At 34.4% G+C, this 14,180-nt stretch overlaps 1 protein-coding gene across 20 annotated transcripts in view; it reads left to right on the top strand.

The window, feature by feature from the left end:
• pparaa (peroxisome proliferator-activated receptor alpha a) overlaps positions 1-14,180 on the top strand; it is a 78,491-nt gene that overhangs the window by 39,879 nt on the left and 24,432 nt on the right. For 16 of the 20 annotated variants that reach the window (XM_087247140.2, XM_087247138.2, XM_087247131.2 and 13 more), the window contains one exon: positions 13,901-14,140. In XM_087247140.2, the coding sequence (XP_087103266.1) occupies positions 13,939-14,140 (202 nt within the window). In that variant the 5' untranslated portion in view covers positions 13,901-13,938. 20 annotated transcript variants of the gene reach the window in all.

Genomic DNA, 14,180 nt, shown 5'->3' with positions numbered 1-14,180 from the left:
ATTATAAAACAATTTGTGAAAGTAATATGCCAGAATATACGAAATAATGTAAATCGGCAAATATTTACATAAAAACGAAACATTTTTGATGCTTGAAGACACCTATCATCTGTTATGCAAATACAAAACTATTATAATCTTACGTGATTTTCCACTTTAAATATTCTTAAAGGGATAGTTCACCCAAAATTGTAAAGAAAATTGAAATTTGCTCAGTTTCTGTCTTCCTGTTTAACACAAAGATATGTTGAAAACTAGTAGCCATTGACATTCTTTGTAGGAAACAATACTATGATTCTAGAAGTCAATGGCCAACAGTTTCCAACATTCTTCAAAATATAAGCAACAATATCGAAAGTAAGTGAAAAGTTTAAAAAGCCTTAATTTACATGGCTATCATTATTATTATTATTGTTTTTTTAAATACCAATATTGTGCACTGCAACTCTGTTTCGGCAAAACAAAATCAGGAACACTCAGGAGCCTATCATACACCCAGTGCAATTAGGGTTGTAACGGTATGAATTTTTTACGGTATGATAATCGTCTAAAACAATACCACGGTTTGACGGTTTCGCGGTATACGGTATGTTACAAATGTTAAAAAATAATAGAACAGTGAAGCAAATTTGACTTTTTCCAAATAATATATTTTCAGTTACTATAAACAACACTACTTAAAAAAATAAGAAAATAATAAATAATGTGTCAAAGTCCAAATAAAGTCCAAATAAACATGGTGCAAATCCTCAGTAAAAAAATAGATATAAATATTTACTATACTATAAATAGTTACATAACAAAACTAGATTCAATATGGAACATCCTTAGGTTTTATGTGCCAGCATGGATATGGTTGTCTGTGGATATGGATTTGGATGTGGTTGTCTGCAATGTAGAGAAACAGCTGCACCTTCATTTGCGTCTTTTGAAAACAGCAAGAGCAGCAGTTCGTCTTTGCTATGTCACTGTTTTGTCATGTTTCTGTGCTGCTGTGCATGCAAAAGAACTTAGTATGAGAATTATTTCATGCAAAACTTTTTTTTTGCGTTTTATTTAGCCGCGCATAAATGTACAGCCTATCTCTCATTCCGTGTTGTTCAAAAAGCTCGTTTTTGGTCCACAAACAAAAGCGAAACCTATGCTTATTGGTTGTGATATAGCGAGTTTGAATCAATCTGGGCATGGAGGAGGGACTATGCATCAATGTATCATGTCTGGTTTGTCCGGAGACACAGTGACGAGCGTTTCTTTGTCAAATCAGCGTTGTCAAATTTTGATGACGTAACCGCACTGATTCCGGAGCCTCCGAAGCCGCGAATGTTATGTGATACAGCACTGGAAAGCTGAGATTCTCTTCTTTATGCCAATCTTTGAATTGTATGAATCAGATCAGCGGATCAAAAGTTATTAAACATTTAAGAGCAATACTTATTTTTAGCCGCGGGCGGCTGTCTCTGTCTTTAAGGGTTAAAACCGTTGATATGCAATTGTTCATGGTATGATAATCGTGCACGTTCAAATCGTGGTAGACTGTCATACCGGTATATTGTTACAACCCTAAGTGCAATAAGGCGCTAGACGTGTTTGCCATGATGTGTTGCTTTTTTCCGTCCAATTTTCCCATTTTGTGCCTTGTTTAAATAGCAAATCCATTTGCACCACTTTGTGGACTCATGGGTGTGCTGGTCAAGAAAAGAGGTGTGTTAAGGCGCATTGTTGTCGCATTGCTATTTTGAGGAACTAAAATAGACTGTGCAATAGACCAGCTGAAAGCAGGTCTAAAGTCCAGCGCAGAGCATGTTTGTTGTGTGCCTTAAACGCTTACACATTGCCTTAAACACACAGGATGTACAGCAATACGCAAACATCTTTACAAATGAAAAAGAATAAAGGATTAAAATATGACAAAAATGATTACTTTCTACATATAAAAACCACTACCTCCATGCCTTCATCTCGCGGGGCTTTTTTCAATACGTTTCTTAGTGTGAAAGAGAGAGAGAGAAAGTAAAGAGACCGAACGGAGGAGGCTCATTCTTTATCCTCGAGCTGCAGATGCTCTTTTTAACGGTTTTCTCACTAGTGATGCGTTCAATTTTTCCCCTTACAAAGTCCACCTTGTAAATAGCAAATGAGCCGTGGCGCGACGCAGCTGACTCTTAAAATAAATGGGAGACGAGACTCAATATATATCCAACACAATTAAGTTAACTAAACAGTTATTGTATCAAAGAGCATTTGATCTTGGATACTTAATTTTTTTTTTTCGTTTGTGTTGTGTTGTTTAAAAATTAAAAAAAGTAACCAAACTCTCTCCTACTTCTTTGGCTTCATATCCATCAAATCAGCTGATATTTTTATATTATAATATTAGCTGATATTATTATCACATTTAATATGTTGCAGCACAGACTAAAACTTTGTGCCATGGCAATATAAAGTGAAACATCTGGCCTACATGCATGCACCTGTTCTGAGCTCCGTGTTTGCATTTCATAGTCCGTGTGAAGCCGTCTACCTTCACTTAATGCTGAGCTGTCTCTTCGATTGCACTAAACAGACAGGATGTTTCCTAGGCGTGTGGAATGAAGACATTCCTGCCCTATTGTTGAAATCCCTGCTGATTCGTTTATAAGTGCATGCATGCGGACATTAAGGTTTTCTTATCTGATGCATACAGTTTAGTTTAGTGTCCGTTTGTTGGTGTAAAGCCAGCCAAACTCCTGCACGAAGAGAAGCAGGCATGCAGGGTGTGTGTGTGTGTGTGGACTTTGGCCCTGTAAGGGGTGCATGTATTTATTGGCAGCTGGTAGAGCAGAACTGTGAATCGTGATCTGGTAAGCACTGATTTCATTCTGCTTTACTCTGTGTTTAAGTGGTGAATTGAAGGCAGTTTGTCGTTGCGCTGCTGTTGGATTTAAGTTAAGGCATCTGGTGTTGCACACAGCTGATTTTTAAAGTGCTTAAAGTAGTTCATTTTTTTGTGTGTGTTTTTTCATTTGTCTTTGTGCTTTGCGTTTCGTTATAACAATTTGGGCTCATGACAAATGAGCCTGATTCAGAAGCATACCTGACATGATTTTGTTTTTGAACTGTATAGTTTAACTAACACTTGAAGTAAATATAGGTCTTTGCATCTGGTTATATATATATATATATATATATATATATATATATATATATATATATATATATATATACAGTTAAAATTATTAGCCTCCCTTTGTTCTTTTTTAAATATTTCCCAAATGATGTTTAACAGAGCAAGGACATTTTCACAGTATGTCTGATAATATTTTTTTCTTCTGAAGAAAGTCTGATTTGTTTTATTTCGGCAAGAATAAAAGTAGTTTTAATAAAAAAAAAATGTATAAGGTTAAAATTATTAGCCCCTTTAATCTAAAAGACTTTTTCGATAGTGAACAGGAAAAACTATCGTTATACAATAACTTGCCAAATTACCTGTCTAGTTAACCTAATTAACCTAGTTAAGCCTTAAAATGTCACTTTTAAGCTGTCTTGAAAAATTACCAGTGAATTTTATTTACTGTCATCAAGGCAAAGATAAAATAAATCAGTTAAAGGATTGAGTTATTAAAACTATTATGTTTAGAAATGTGTTGAAAAAATCTTTACTCCGTTTAACAGAAATTGGGGAAATAAACAGGGGGGCTAATAATTCAGGGGGTACAGTAATTCTGACTTCAAATGTATTTGGAAAGATTTCATCAGTTAGATTGACTGGAATGATCAGGTCTGCCTGCAGTGCATCTGCATAAAATATAATAAATTACAAGCATATGTAAATACAACAGAGCAAAGATAAAAGCAAAACAGTAAAGTAAAAAGTATCAGTGTTAATAATACTGTTTAAAAAATAATAATAACCTAAATTTACAATAAACCTTTAACAAAAATATAGTTTAAAACCCTTATTGACCTTGAAACACAATGGGCTATATGCACACAGGCTTTTAATTTTTTAGCCAGGGAGCCCAAGGGCTTTCGGTGAACCGTCTTTCCATTACAAAATTGTCCTGTTTAGGATCTGATTTCTTTAAAAATCAGCAATCTTCATTGCCTGATAGATATACGATATAAAGTGGGTCTCAGATCGGACGAGAAGCACTTCACTAAAGTCCATTTCCCCCCCGCCATGACTTTAAAATATGACAGTGTATTTCTACCCCCCAGTATTTTCAATAGAATTTCTGCGGTAACCTGTTGCTACTGATAGCGCTAGTGGTTACATCAGCCTTTCATCTTATTTTATGCTTGAACAACTAAATGAAGTCTATTTAACTGAATGCACTGTAATGGCGTTACAGCATCAGTGCTGTAAAAGCAGCCTTGTAAAATTGAAAATAGTCACATTAAGCTGTCACCGGAAGTTTATCGTTGACTTTAAAATTCTAGCTGTTCATATAGCCCATCCTTCCGTGCAATATATATGTATGAATTGTATATCTTATATAAATTATGTACTATATATAAATTATTTACATAAAAGTACATAAACTACTTTGTATTATTTACAAAATGTATTGTTTTTAATATTATTATTTTCAATAATACATAAAAGTATTATGAATTGTATGTTTTGTTTTTACAAACTAGTAATAATAATTATGATTATAAATAGAACAAACATAATTACATTATTAACAATTGGTTTAAAAAAGAAATATCTATTACTACATTTTCTTCTTATAATAATAATAATAGTATTAATAATAATAATAATTATTATTTTAATTTTTGTTTTGATGTTAAAGAAGATTTATTTTGATTGCATGGTTAGGACCGTTGTAAGTTTTCATTCAGAAATTAAAAGCATGATTCATCATAAATTAGGTGTACTAACGGTCTTGTTAGTATTAATTGTATTTTTGAGTAATCAATATGAGTATAGTGTAGTTGACTTTTGATCATACTGTGTTTTCTTTTCGGCGAATACTTTTTTACAACACTGAGTAAATTGACTTGTCTTCACAAATTAATCTTGAGTCGCATTCAGACCCGAGAGGTCTGTCAGCCGTACATGCGGTTGAGAAAGCTGGGAAGACGTGCGCTTTATCATGTGCAGAATCAATATTTCTTCCAAAAACAAACTCACATCTGGTCTGTGGTCACAGATTAATCTCTATTCTTCAGATCTGTTGCCTCTATCAGCCGAGATTCTGCCTCGTCATTGCTTGTTGGCTGATCTAATGGAAATTTCTGCCCAGATCTGTTTGCTTTAGGTCTGTTGTCCAAGGCTGGTTCTGTTTGGGTGAAAATAATGATGGGGAACACATGATCTCTATGGCCTGACTGTGCAAAAAATTATGACTAGTGACATTCATTGTTTTCTTACAGTCGGCTGTAGTTGCTACTAAAGCTGGAGAGCTTGTAAAGGTCAGCAAGGGAGGAAAGTAAAAGTGACCCTGTCTTGGTTTACGAGTCATGTCAGTTGTTGTGGGTATGTGTGGATACCTTGTATTCATCACATTGTTGGGACTAAATAAATAGGTATAGCTAGAGCTGCGCGATTCTGACTAGAATGAGAATCCTGATTTTTTTTTTTGCTTAAAATAAAGATCACGGTTTTCTCACGGTTTTGTAGATGTAAAATAAAGATTAATGTGAGTCATACAACAATAATAATATGTGTAGGTCTACTGGTGTCTATAAAAAATTCTATTCTACTTATAAAAATTCTAATGTTGATTTATGTTTGAGACATGCATGCAATCTGTCATTGACAACATTATCAGACCATTTAATTCACTGGTAAAATCAGCATTATATAGGCATGTATATGTAGGTATACTGACACTGTAAACATTTTTTATGCACAACTGTGGTTTGCTATGAAAGAAAAACATCAAATGCTTGTCGCAATCATAACTCTAAAATGCGATATGATTATTTAAATGATGTGCACGCTTTCGGTTTCATTTCCACTGTTAAATGCTGTTCATACTTCGCGCGCGGCTCTCAAACGATTACTCTGTGCCACAAACTGAGTACTATTTACAACTTTATTACCTGTTACTTACAGCCCATGCAGGTTCTGTTCACTAAAGTAGACGAGAGGGGTCTGGATTTGGTTATGGGCTCACCTAACTCCACCCCTAACCCTACTCGTCACAGTGACGTCACTCACTCCATTTGAGTGCATTGTGTCTGACATTGCATCCCTGAGTGATGCAATCTCAGCTTGTATTATAAAGGCTGCATCCAGATACTATTGAAATAGACACGTGCGTGTCTATCACTAAGTAGGGCACGCGCCCGTCCTCTCTGTGGTAACAGCTCACGTTCAGCGACTCAAGTCAAGTGTGATTTCCTGGCCGCGAATACAGCATCATATGAAGACAATTTTGGGGTGAATTTTACCTTATAAATACAGGATATGACTCTTTTAACATCATTTGGAGGTGTCCATGTCGCTGAGCAACGAATGTGACACAATGAAAAGACTCCTGCAGCTGCCTTTGCTTCTCTCCTAAACTTGAAAATATGATAGGCAGAATCGTAGAAATGCTAGATTAACATCGTCTAGGGGGTCGAATCGAGAACATGATCTTTTTTCGATTAATCGTGCAGCTCTAGGTATGGCATTACTTGTAAAATTTTATATCGTGGAGACTTTTTTTGGTCTCCATGATGTAAAAGGTTCTAACGAAAGGTCAAATTTTAGAAAACTTCTGAATGTTTTCTGTGAGGGTTGGATTTATACAAAATGAACAGTCTGTAAAGTATAAAAATTAATTATGTCTATGGGATGTCCCCATAAAGTTAGTTGTACTATAGTGCGTGTGTGTGACAGTCACACATTACACTAGGAAGATCATCAAAAAGTGGTTTTGCTAGAAAATATTGCAACTTAAACATGATGCATTAATAGTGTGAACCCTTTGATCAACTTAACGTTAAAAAAATGACTTTTTCAACTTAAAATGTTACTGAAAGCATAATATTGAACGTACTGTGCATTATTGTTGCTCGTCTCTGCCTGTCCTTTCTCATCATTTAGAAAAGCCTTGTGTGCTGTGATTGGTCAGCTATCCAGTGCATTGTGATTGGCTGAATACCTCAAGCATGTTACTCCCCTTAATATATTTGGAACATACTTCCGAAGCTGTGCTGACAGGTAATAATCTTGTCTTTGCTACCTTATCAGTTTGAGAGTGATTGTAATCCAGGAAATGCAGATGACCAAGCTGATTTATTAGCTTTGCCTGAGCGACTTGATCAAAAATATCAGTAACACTAGATTTCCACAACGTGGTAACGACTGCAGTTATAATACAGTGAGAATATTGGTTATAACTTCTTTCTTTGCGTATACATTTGGGTGGTGTGTTACCAAACTTCCTACACCGTTGTGTCAATTTCTGGGTGTGTGGTTTAAAATGCATTTTTAGGACGGCTTGGTTGATCAGTCTTAATTATTATAAGATATATCTCTTTAGGTTTGAGACTTTACCGACTTATCTTAGCACAAATAGCTTGTAGCACTCCAAAGATAAAGGAAAACAAAATTGCATCACTTGGCCCTTTAAATGTAATTCATTTAATATTAAATTTACTTTTAAAAGTTGTATATATGGGTTTTGAAAGCTATATGAGGATCACACTGTACAATTAGGTTGTATTATATGAACAAACAATGAAGAACATATTCATGACAGTATACAGTTGAAGTCAGAATTATTAGCCCCCCTGAATTATTAGCGCCCCCGTTTATTTTTTCCCCCAATTTCTGCTTAACCGAGAGAAGATATTTTTCAACACATTTCAAAACATAATAATTTTAATAGCTCATTTCTAATAACTGATTTATTTAATCTTTGCCATGATGACAGTAAATAATATTTTACTAGATGTTTTTCAAGACACTTCTATACATGTATCTATATGATGTTTAAAGGCTCAACTAGTTTAATTAGGTTAACTATGCAGGTTAGGGTAATTAGGCAAGTTATAGTGTAACAACAGTTTGTTCTGTAGTCTATTGAAAAAGAAATTAGCTCAAAGGGGCTAATCATTTTGTCCCTAAAATGTTTTTTTTTTTTTAAATTTAAAACTTATTTTATTCTAGCCAAAATAAAACTTACAAGACTTTCTCCAGAAGAAAAAAATATTTTCAGACATACTGTGAAAATTTCCTTGCTCTGTTAAACACCATTTGGGAAATATTTAAAAAAAGAAAAAAATTAAGGGGAGCTAATAATTCTGATTTCAACTGTATTTTCATCTTTGTTGACGTTAGATAATGGAAATAAAGTTGTTTGTTGTTCGTGCATTAAGCTGACAGTGCTTTAATGTTAACAGGCAAGAATTTCAACTGTAATAATGCATTGCATTATTGTTTATTATTTGTTCATGTTGATAAATACATAAACTAGCATTAACCAATTGAACCTGGATATACTTAAAAGTGTGACCAGTTTAAGTATATTCAAATATATATATATATATATATATATATATATATATATATATATATATATATATATATATATATATATATATATATATATACAAGTAAATCTTAATTCCTAATGCAATTTTAAGCATTAATTAAGTCAAGTATAGAATAAATGTAAATTTTTTTGAAGTAAAATATGTTCTGTGGTTCTTCCCACTACATGACTTGTCAACGATTACTTGTTCTGTTTATTTAATCGGACTCTTTGAGGATTCCCTTTTGTGCATTCATTTGTCTTGTCGATCAGCTGTTGTTTCATAATCAGTCTCAGTCGATGGATGTAACATCTGTTGTGTACAAGGCCATGTTGTTTCCTCCTGGTCTGTTGAGGTATGTGTGTAGGATAGGTTGTGGTTGGGAGGTGTGTATGAGGGTTGGTTTTGCTGGTTAATAACTCAGCTGCTCTCCATGGGCTCGTTTCCATTACAGCAGAAACTGGCATCTCTCCTACACTTCCCTTTGGCTCCTGTTCACCGTCATGAGGCTCAAGTCATGTGTATTCGTGAACATGTGAATGTCTGGGTTTACACTGAATAAATATAGTAGCCTGGGCTTATCACACTCTGTCTCACATCTTGAGACACAATTACATGCACAAATGCGGATCGGTTAAAGGCAAGAACATTGCATAATCTTGTTTATATTGTGACAGTTTTATTGTTGTTGACTTTTTTGTCTTCTAGAAAACTAAAGCTTGTTCAATCCCCCCACCTATATCTCACAATTGTGAATTACTATCTCACTACTCAGATTTTATTCTTAAAATTGAGATTTTTTTTTGACTAAAGATTTCTTAGCAAAATTAAATGCACCTTATTGCCATTTGGACATAATTTGACCAGTTACATTTTTTTATACTTAGTATTGTAGATATATGCATACACACACACACACACACACACACACACACACACACACACACACACACACAAACATACTAAATTAACCTCATCAACAAAATAAAAAGAATAAATATAAAATAGTGTAAAAGGTTGCCAAGCATATTTTGTCAATGATACATAATCTCTTGAAACTCCAGCCATTTACTTGGTACTAAAAACTCTTCGTAATTGAAGTGCACATGTTAATTTTTCAATTTCTTCAATTTCTGCTATTATTTTGAACCATTCGTCTTTAGGTGGTGGGTCTTCTTTATACCATTTCCAGGTTATAGATTTTTTACTTGTTGGCAATAATATCTTAGATATCTATCCTCCTTTTCAAGTTTAATAGCAATATCTCCTAGATAAAGTACATTGAACAATGTAGGAATATGAAGATCAAAAATATATTTGATGGCAGAATGCACAGTTTCCCAAAAGCTATCAATTCTTGAGCACTACTAGAATATATGCACATGATGTGCCTCTTCCACCCATGTAATGATTTAATTTTTAGTGTAATCAAAAAACTAATCAAATTTGTCCAACAAAACTCATGCCACAGTCTTAACCTTGTTAAGGTATGTGGGACAGCACATATTTTAACCCATTGATTTTGATTCAAAATAATGCTTATTTCCTGTTCCCATTTTAATCTTATATAGTCTGTTGAGTGTCCTCTAGAATTAATTATTGCTCTATATAATTAAAAAATGTACAAAAGCAAGCACATCACTCTTAACTGGGTGCTCAGCCAAAACACAAAAAGTGCAAATTATATATTCAAAAAAGCTGCAACACCAAAGCTCCAAAAATGCAAATTTATTAAATTAAAAAGGCTCACACAAAGTGTGTAACGTTTCGAGCACACGGCTCTTCATCAGTGATCATCACAGTAAGGTGCTCCTTTTTGTATACTTCTGGATCACATGATCTCCTACTATCTCACAACAAGAAAAAAACAAAAAAAACTTGCACATTTATAAATTATACAATTTAGATATTCAAAGCGAAAATACTAAAACAAACCATAATATTGCATCACAAAATAAAGAAAACAGAATATACCTGGAGACAACAAAATATACAAATCTATATAATTCAGAATTTCTTTTAGTCAGACTTTTCTTGTATGTCTGAATAAATATCTTATCAGACTGATTGTTTCAATCCCCATCCGATATTTCTTTCAATTTGTCTGGTTTAAAGAAAAAAAATGTGAATTGAAAGGAAAATAGCCAGAATTGCAAGATACAAAATCTAACTGCATAATATAGAATTAATTGAAATATACCTTACTTTAAAACTGTGGAAAAAAAGACAAACATGAAATGAAAAATAAAATCTTTAATGTTTGAGAGAAATGTAAGAAATAAAGAATCAAGAGATTTGAATTCAGAAATTAGACAATTTACCTTGAATGTTTTTCATTAAGAGACAGACAGACAGACAGACAAAGATAGATAGATAGATAGATAGATAGATAGATAGATAGATAGATAGATAGATAGATAGATAGATAGACAGATAGATAGATCATATAAAACAATTAAGTTCTCCAAAAAACTCAAAAACTGTGTTAGTTGAACTCATTTGAAAAAAGTATTTTGAACAAACAGCAAAAAACAGCATTTTTTGAGTGTACACTGTAAAAAAGACTGTGTTCCACACAATTGATTTTTATTTGGATGACATGAAGGAATTCCTTAATTAACTTATTTAAGTAAGCTTATTAGTTTTTACAAATTTAAGTAGATTAAACATAAAAAAGTTTTGTTCTATAAAAAGTTGTCTCCCCAAAAAACAAAAGTCCATATGTTCTGTAGTAGAAACTTTTGTCGCTGCACTTGTCTGTGCTTGTTTTGTCAGGTCAGAATAAGGTGTGAGTGAGGAAAGATTGTTTTGCAGCGTCTGCAGGTTTTGACCAGCGAGTTGAGTCTCAGCTCAGGTTTCAGATAGTTTCAACAGCTGGAAACCGAGAGATGCGAACAGCTGGCTAAGATTTTGGCTGTTCCACTCGAGTCAAATCTACAGAGTGGAGAAATCAGGTACAACTTTAGAAAGCTGGACAGCTTCCTCTAACAGACAAAGCTGGAAAATGTGATTCTCTGCCAAATGCTGATTTATGACCAGATTCAGCAGGAACAGCTTGTCTACCTTCTACTACTTTTTTTAGCACAGATGACACTGCAGCAGAGGTAAAGCGTTTGTTCTTTACACTGTTACATTGAAGGTAAAGTGTATTGTGACTTCTTAGTCCATTTTAAAAGATTTTGATTGCCGAGTCTGGCATTGGTTAGTGTTTTCCGTGTCACTGCTGTAAGAAATTAAAGGGTTGAGTGGGATGCCATTATAACAGTTATGCACAAGACCCCTTGAGCTGCCATAAAAGTTCCCCGGAGAGCTTCTGAAACCATTTGAGTGCTTAATTCTTTTGTTGTGAAAACTTATTTCAATTTCAGCATCAAACGAACTGCTTCGCAACTAGAGATGCAATGATACGATTTTATTTTGGTCTAAACTATTTTTATTAAACAACTGTTGGATGATTCCAATGAAAACAGTTGTCATTTACACCATGTTGGCATTTTAAAAGTGACCTATTTTAAAAGAGAAAAGTTCAGAAACACATTTGATGCATCAATAATTATTATTATATTTCATCAAATGCTTGGATTGAACATATTTAACACTAAACAGGCCAACATTACTATTATCAGCTGTTTTGTGCAGGCTTCATTTTGTTTTAGGAATTAATTTTTTGGTCTTAGTCACGATGATCTCTTTAACTGCTTTTGACCTAGACACACCCTTCAAAACCCCACAGTCGTTGAAGCACTCGCTCGACCTCTCTGAGAAGTTCCCATGGCAGGAGGAATTCCTGTGAATTCATGTGATGAAACAGGCCAAAGCCTTTGAAACGGTGCCCTCGTGTCTGAATAAGACACTGTGATAACTGAGGCCGGTGTTTCTGTGGTAACGTTTTCCTCAACACGTTAAGTTTGCCACTCGTTTAGCGTTGCTTTGAATGGACTTTCTTCCAGACACTATAGTTTCACAGAGCGCAGGTTGCAGTTTGCATACCAAGTACATACTGACTCTCCATTATTATCACAACCTAACCGGGCTGTTTAATCAAATCGACAACATGAGCACAAGGCAGTGAAACAGAGATTTCAAACGATATTGGGTTCTAAATACTTTGACATTAACGTAAGGTTGGTCCCCTCTCAGCTATAGCTATTATTATTCAGGGAAAGCTTTTTACAAGTTTGTTTTTTAGTGTTTTCTCTCTTTGTGTAATAGACAGTTTTTGAGGTCAGACACTGATAGGCATTTATGAGTATATTTGTTCCAGTTGATGTCTAAAGTGTTTGATGAAAACCCCAGTCAAAATACTTAACAAACTTGTGTAATCACATCTTTGATTTGTGCACTGGTGCACAATCAGAAAGAACTTTCCCCAAACTGTTTGGGAAACAAACTGACATTTTTCCAAAATGTATTTGTGAGTAAAATTCAATATTTTCTCTTCATTTGAAGTAATGGGCCTTCTAGCCTAAACCCTGAAAAAAAGCCTCATACCCTTACCCCTTCTCCACATAACCTATAGCTGTATACGGACAGGTATGTTCTTCTTTCTAAGACTTGACAATGTAATTGTTGAAGTGATGCTGGTATGCTGTTGCTTTGCATTGCTCAGCCATGCACTTAAAATTATGTTCAATGATAAAACAATGTTCATCTTAAATTGTTTGTTTAAATTCACCCCAAATAAATTGTTTACAGCCAGTTAAAAAATGTAGTAAAATCAAAGTATATTTCATTCTATAAATCTATGAATTTTACTGCAAAGTTTGAAACGGTTTGTATTTGCTGCTTGTCCATAATGCTTCCACATTTTAATAATGTCACCTATAGCAATGGTGTCAACTTATCTTATTCCCTATGTTTGAAGAACTGTCTATGCAGCTCACAAGGACAGGTGCTTGATTCTATACACTAATTGCAGTGGGTGTGGTTAACACACCTCAATTCAATAGTTTCAGGTGTGTCATAATGCCTTTGTCCACGTGGTGTATGAAACAAACACACTGTAAAAATGCTCCAAAACAGAGTTTTAGAACTGTTTGAGAGGAACCATTTTGGGTTCCTTAAAATGTTTTTTAACAATTCGTTAGGGTGAAGAACATTTTAATAAACTTTTATTTCACTGTAAATACCATTTTCTGGAATATAAAGTTATATGTTAAGATCTTCAAATTCCTTTTGGAACCGTCAATGTCAACGAAGAAGTGTTATTTTTAAGAGTGAAGGTTAACCGTAAATTAATTGTTCAGGATACTAATCAATTCCAGCAACAAACAAACTGCCTCTCAACTAGAGATGCAATGATACGATTTTATTTTGGTCTAAACCATTTTATTAAACAACTGTTGGCCGATTCCAATGAAAATCATGTCACTTACACCATGTTGGCATTTCAAAAACATTTAAAAGTCATTAAAGGTGCTTGTCTGTTGTTTTGTCTTTCCAGACTGATGATTGATTCAAATCTTGCCGTGGTCCAGCGCCATGGTAGATATGCCGAGCCTCTACAGTCCCTCGTCCCCTCTGGGAGACCCGATTATGTACAGCCCTCTGAGCGGAGAGCTCATTGGTGACATGCAGGTGCTGGAGGACATCTCTCAGTCTCTCAGCGACGACACCTTCAACTCCTTTCACATGCTGGACTACCAGAACTGTGACACTGCAGTAGACAACTCATCGATATTAGGTAGAGCATATAAACAACACTATCCTAACAATAATCAAGA

This window comes from Danio rerio, chromosome 4 (genome assembly GCF_052040795.2).
Source record: "Danio rerio strain M-AB ecotype USA chromosome 4, GRCz13ab, whole genome shotgun sequence".
Lineage (NCBI taxonomy): Eukaryota > Metazoa > Chordata > Actinopteri > Cypriniformes > Danionidae > Danio > Danio rerio.
The sequence above is the reverse complement of the archived record's forward strand: the minus strand, read 5'-3'. Positions and strand labels throughout refer to the sequence as shown.